Source organism: Orycteropus afer, unplaced genomic scaffold (genome assembly GCF_000298275.1).
Source record: "Orycteropus afer afer isolate SDZICR_OR568_19922 unplaced genomic scaffold, OryAfe1.0 scaffold00181, whole genome shotgun sequence".
Classification (NCBI taxonomy): Eukaryota; Metazoa; Chordata; class Mammalia; order Tubulidentata; family Orycteropodidae; genus Orycteropus; species Orycteropus afer.
The window spans coordinates 1232179-1238792 of NW_006921768.1; the positions used below are offsets into that span (position 1 = coordinate 1232179).

General features: G+C 37.2%; 1 protein-coding gene across 1 annotated transcript in view; it reads left to right on the forward strand.

The window, feature by feature from the left end:
- TRPA1 (transient receptor potential cation channel subfamily A member 1) overlaps positions 1 to 6614 on the forward strand; it is a 92639-nt gene that overhangs the window by 14911 nt on the left and 71114 nt on the right. The window contains exon 2 of the mRNA XM_007947353.1: positions 3087 to 3246. Within this exon, the coding sequence (XP_007945544.1) occupies positions 3087 to 3246 (160 nt within the window). The remainder of the gene's footprint in view (positions 1 to 3086; positions 3247 to 6614) is intronic.

Genomic DNA, 6614 nt, shown 5'->3' on the forward strand with positions numbered 1-6614 from the left:
CGTTAAAGAATAATGTAGAATCTGCAAAACACTGCCTAATGTGGATGAACTTGGAGGACATTATGCTGAGTGAAATAAGTCAATCACAAAAAGACAAATATTGTATTAGTCCGTTATTGTAAAAGTCAAGGAAAGGTTTATCTATGGAAGGAAACTTTTTTGTTTGTTACCAGGGGTGGGAGGGGAGGGGAGGGAAAACTGTTAGATAGATAGCTATAAGTATTGATTTGGGTGAAGAGAGGGGCAATGTACCAAATATGAGTGATCAATATGGTGGCATTGAGGAAGAGAAAAACAGAGAGAGGTGCATGGGCGGTGCAGACAACAAAGATGAACCTTTTTGCACATATAGTACTGCGTTGTAGTGAAGGCAAACATGGATATACAGACGGACAGATGGGTGGACAGGCTGAACTATTAGGTATGTCTATGATGTGGGGAGTGTATCCAGGAACATGTATGGGGTTCACAGACAATGGCCTATAAGTTTATGTGAATGATCAGAATTCCCAGGTGTATAGTAGAGCTGACAAGGGGCAAGGTTGTAGTTACTGCTTGGTCACAGCCAGCTACCCAGAGGGACCAAGTAATGGAACCTGTGGGCTCGGGACCATAATCGCAGTGGACATCAAGCTGAATTGGCATAACATACTATACAAAACATTGTTCCACCTCCTACTTTGGCGAGTAATGACTGAGATATTGAAAGCTAGCAAGCTGCCATCTAGATGCAACGATGGGTCTCTCCTCATCCAGAGCAAAGAAGAATGAAGAAAAACAAAAACTCACGGAAAGAATTAGTCCTAGCAACTGGTACACCATCCGATCTGCAGCCTATACGACTATGAGACCAGAAGAACTAGATGGTGCCCAGCTACTACTGTCATCCACTTGGAAGGGGATCTATGTAGGAGATTCTTGGTAGAGAAGGAGAACATTGTGGAACAAAACTCAAAATCATTTGGAGAAAAAAAAGTGGGGGGGGACCAGTTTGCTAATCCAACAGAGCCTGGTGGAACCACTGAGACTATGGCCCCTAGATCCCCTTCAGGTCTGGAATTGAACCCACACTTATGGCTTCCAGCCAAACAAAAGACAGGTGTATGAGTTGAACATTTACTTGAGGTAGATACACTCCTTGGAGAGAACAATCATGGGAGAAAGAAGGGCTGCCTATGCACAGGGAGACAGCTCAGGGGGCAGGAGTGCATGGAGGGTGGATACAGGAAAGAGGTAAGTATCGGGAGGAAGTAGGAGGGGAGTTGTTGCATTGTGGTAATTTGTGGTCAATGTCATGAGACAAAGTGTAGGTGAACTGCTGTATGGAAAGTGAATTTGCTCTGTAAATCTTCACCCAAATCACAATAAAAAAATTTTAAAAAAGCACATTAGCACTAAAGTATGTCATTATTCACTGATCATACCTAAATATTCACTTTCACATATAAGTAGGAAGTCTAGAAGTAACTTTTAATAAAACTTTTATCAGTCAATTGAAATATAATGAAATACTATTATAATTAATGAATTTGAAAATTATTTTGTGTATACAACAAATGTTAAGACTTTCAAGTTGTTGAATATGGACATAGAATGTCAGTTTATACAGATTTTAAGAGAGGGTGCTTTGGTTAATTTTAGAAGAAAACATTATATACTTTTTGAACCAAAATATTTATAAAATTTTAAATAATAATACAAGACAGTTTAAAGACATATTGCAACATAAGCTTTGAAGGCATTTGGAGGTTTAGGTTGTTATAATAACTTTGATAACATTAAACAAAATTATTTTTAAAGATAAACTTTTAGAAAGTTAATTCTACTTAGGGCATGAGTCTTTAGAAAAGAAAAATCCCATTTGATAATTCTTCATATCTCGTGTGAATGTATTAAAAGCAGAACATCAACTCTACCACCTCCACTTTTCACAAGGAGGAAACACAGTGTCATCCATGATAAATCATCTTCAGCTCAGACATAATAAAGAAGAAAAGAAGTGTTAGAGAAAAAGGAGCTTCCAAAAAGCTCTTGTTCTCTCCTTCACTCACTGGTAAAAGAGCATCTGTTTAGAATTGCAAGTTTACAGTCTAGAGACAGCAGCCAGCAGAACTAAAACTTACTGCACCTGCTCTACAAAATGTCTAATTTTTAAAACCTTATTACTAAAACTTTGAATAATTTAAATAGCTTCAGCAAAATTTCCCACTTATTCTTACATCACATGGTTCATTCTGTAATTGTCAGTTTTGACCTCAGCTTCAGCTTCTACTGAATGATGATTTTATCATCCATTATCAGCCAAAATATGTATTTCATGCTCCCTTATTCAAGAATATTCTGACTGCTGCTTATTGTCTGCCTTGGGCAAACTATATCACCTCTCAGTGCTCAGATATCTGGCCTGAAGTACATGCACACTAATGTTAGCCTTTCCTATGTGCAGAGAGTAAGAAGGAGGTGGACCTGTAGCAGAACCCCAGTAGTCAAAAGAGGAGGAGTTGCTTGGCTTGAGGGTGAGTGGGATCCATTTTAGGTTACTGACACAGTGACTTACATGCCAGGGCTTCACAAACATTATTCTAGCTGTAGATAGAAAAAGATGTTGTACGGAGATAGACTATAAGCAGGCAGGCCAATGAGAGGACAGTAATTTAGATCCCTGGATTTAAAGATCCTTGCATTCACAAAAACCTTTCTATCTAACCAAAATTCCTTATACGGTCAATAAGCGTATTTTCTCTTGACAAAGCAAATTCCTTTGTATCTTCATCACACTTATTATTTCTTAGATTATGTCCTTTAAATTGACTTGAAAGCTTTTCTTAAGCCCTTTGTTTCTACAGAAAATACAAGTATATCACCAGAAAATCAAAACATTTCTTTAATGTACTTAGCCAAGCATTTGCAGGTGCCTATTTTATGTCTTTAAGAATGTTATGTTTTCCAGAAACATTATCTGCCTTATCATATGATAAATACTTTTGCATGATGATAACCTTTATTTGGACTATAAAGCAATTAACTTTTAATGTACAAGTTTTACGTCTATTTGTCTGAGATACCAATTTTTTATATACATCCAGGTGGCTTTTGAAAGAAATGCATGTAGATTGCAAAACTTCATCAAGCAAAAATGCAGTTCAAGCCGATGCAGGGATATGAATGCCTCTCCTCTGCATCACGCTGCAGCACAAGGTCAAGTGGAGCTGATGGAGATGATCCTCAGTGACTCCTGCTGTGATGGTATGAAAGTGTTGCAATGAGTACTCCACAAATCCATCATCCTATTAGATTTATTGGGTAGCATGGTATAAGGTGATTCTGAAGGGTGTATCAGTGCCAGATTATAAAGGGCTTCAATATCTCATTCAGGCGTCTGGGTTTCCTTACAGGCTAGTTCTTAATTTTTTCCATTGAAATATTGCAGAGTAGAGTGCCAAGGTATCTGAACACCGTGCATATGTTTCTGTACTTTTCTGTAATATTTCTGTTGATATGATTCTACACGTTAAATTACTTGTTGAATATAATTGATACTCCAAGAAGACATAGCATTCTTCTGCCGCGCCCCACCCCCGCCACCCCTCTTAGTAACCTTGTTCGAGAAACTCAGCTATAGGCAGTGGGAGAGATAGATACTCCAAGAATGTTTTATGCGGTGAGGTGGTATGATAACATTTTTTTATGTAATTCTATCAGTACTGAATAAAATGAAATTAGAAGTGGAAGACCAATTTAAAAATCTATAATGGTATTCTTGCAGTAAAGAGAAGATGAGAGTCCACCAGGGTTGTAACATTAGAATATGAAGAAAGGCAGTGATTCAAGAGATATTTTGTATGTAAAGTCAGCAGTGCTTGATAACAGACTGAATATGAGGAGTAAGTGGAAGAGATTTGAAACTGACTTTGAGGTTCCTAACTTAGGAAATTAAGCTAATAATACAACTATACTGAAAAGAAGGTATTTATAAAGCAAAAGAAAAGTAAACGTGATAGTGTGAGGAGACTGGTTATTCATTTGATTTTGATCATACTGAATTTAAGAGACCCAGGGGCTATCTACCTGGCAATATCCAGTTGTGGTGGTGGTTGTTAGGTGCCCTCAAGTTGGCTCCAACTCATAGCGACCCTATCTACAGCAGAACGAAATACTGCCTGGTCCTGTGCCAGACTCGCAATCCTTGCTATACCTGAATCCATCATTGCAGACACTGCATCAATCCATCTTGTTGAGGGCATTCCCCTTTTGTGCTGCTCCTCTACTTTACCAAGCATTCCTTCTCTGGAATTCTTCCTTCTGACAACGTGCCCAAAGTAGGTTAGATGAAATCTGGTCATTCTCGCCTCCAAGAAGCATTCTGGCTACACTTCTTCCAGGACAGATTTGTTAGTTCTTCTGGAAGTCCATGGTACTTTCAGTATTCTTCGCCAGCACCACAACTCAGAAGCATCAACTCTTCAGTCTTCTTTATTCATTGTCCAGGTCACATGTGCATATGAGGCAATTGAAAATACCATGGCTTGGGTTAGGTGCACCTTAGTCTTCAAAGAGACATCTTTACTTTTCAGCACTTTAAAGAGGTCTTTCACAGCAGATTTTCCCCGTACAATATGCTATCTGATTTATTGACTGCTGCTTCCATTGATGTTGATTGTGGAACCAAGTAATATGATATCTTGAACAGCTTCATTCTATTCTCTGTTTATCATGATGCTGCTTACTGGTCCACTTGTGAGGATTTTTATTTTCTTTTTGTTGAGGTATAATCCATATGGCAGTCTTTAATCTTCATCAATATCCAGTAGACAAATAGAAATATGAAAAAGAAAGGTACCACCCTTACAGAACAACTGTTACAGAAAGTAGATGAAGTTATGGGAATGCATGAAAAACCTTAAAGAGAACAAAAAATTGCTAACAAATGTATTTAAGAATGGAGTACCAACATTAAAGGACACATGGCATAGAAAAGTCCAGCAAAGGGATGGTGAAGAAGTCATCAAAGAAGAGGGTGATAGATAATAGGTTGAGGCTATAGAGACCAACACAGAAGTAATTGTAATAGATGAGTTAGAAAAATCAGTTGCTGCAAAGAGATGAAGAAGGTCACCATACCCATAAAAAAAAAAATTCCTGTCAACTCAGTTGGCATTCATAAAGACCCTGTAGGACCAAGTAGAATTGCTCCATGGGGTTGCCAAGGCTGTAATTTTTATGAAAGCAGACTGCCTCATCTATCTCTCACAAAGTAGATGGTGAGTTTGAATAGCTGACTTTTTAGTTGACAGCCAAGCACTTAACCACTGTACCACCAGAGATCCTAAGGATCACCATATAGGCCTTATACTAAAAGTCTTCAAAAATGATTTTTTTGCAGAAATGATTCCTGAAAAGTGATAGAGATAAAAGCAAAATTCTAGTTAATTAATTAGTGAATAAGCCCTTATTTAATTAAGTTTGGTGCAAAATGAAATGTTAAATGGAGTGTTTTGTTATGATTAGAAAGAGTGGTCAAGGAATTATATATGTGTGTCTGATGTTATTGTTGAAAACAAGAAACTTGGTTGGATGAAAGGACATGGTAGAGAAATAAATTAAAAATGAGAGACATGGGAAACATCATTGATATGCTATATGGTCCTCATATTATATTTGAGTGTATTAATTTTCCCCTTCTCTAGGCACACAATTATACCAACACTAATTACTAAAGTTGAAAAAGTATACAACAAAGTTGTATCTATTTCAGAATAGATATGTGACACTAAGGATAAAAAGGCACATTCTTAATGCTGAGCTCACAGGGTCAATAGTGCAATATACTGTGTTTTAGAAATATGTGGGGACCATATGTGGTATGAGGTGGCTCAAGCTCAAATGTTAATTTTGTGATTTATTAGCTATGTATCTTTTTTTTCATTAATATTTGAGCCATTGCTATGGGCCAGCCATTCTGCTATTAATTAATTATTAATATTATTTAATATTAATTTCCAAAAAACCTTCAAAGTTCTGAGAAAACTGAAGATCAAAGAAGTAAGGTAACTTGCAGAATTCCTTACTAGCTGTGTGAACTTGGTAGGCTTTTAAAGCTCTCTGAGCCCCACCTTTTTATCTGAAAAACAGTCCTGGTACCTTGCAGGGCTCTTGGGAGGGTTGAATAATTGTCATCTGAACACTAGTAAAATGCCTGGCATATGGTTAATGCTTTTATATAATCTCAATACCATAAAACAAACACAAAATTCTTATTGAAGATAAAAACCTGTAGCAATGGGAGGATCTGTGTTTTAAATGCTATAGGTAGACAGTCACCTGAATTTTTGACAAGGTCAGTGCCATATGTTTATCCATCCCCTGCAGGTGCCCAGTATGTTTCTTGAGAAACAAACTGTATTTTTCCTTTTAATAGAGAAGACATAACTGGAACTAATTGAGAGATTTAGCATGGTGGCAGAATATAAGATCAACATCCAAAAATCAGTTGGATTCCTCTACACCAGCAAAGAGACTGCTGAAGAAGGAATAAGGAATTCAATACCATTCACAATAGCTACCAAAAAAATAAAATACTTGGGAATAAATCTTACCAGGGACACAAAAGACCT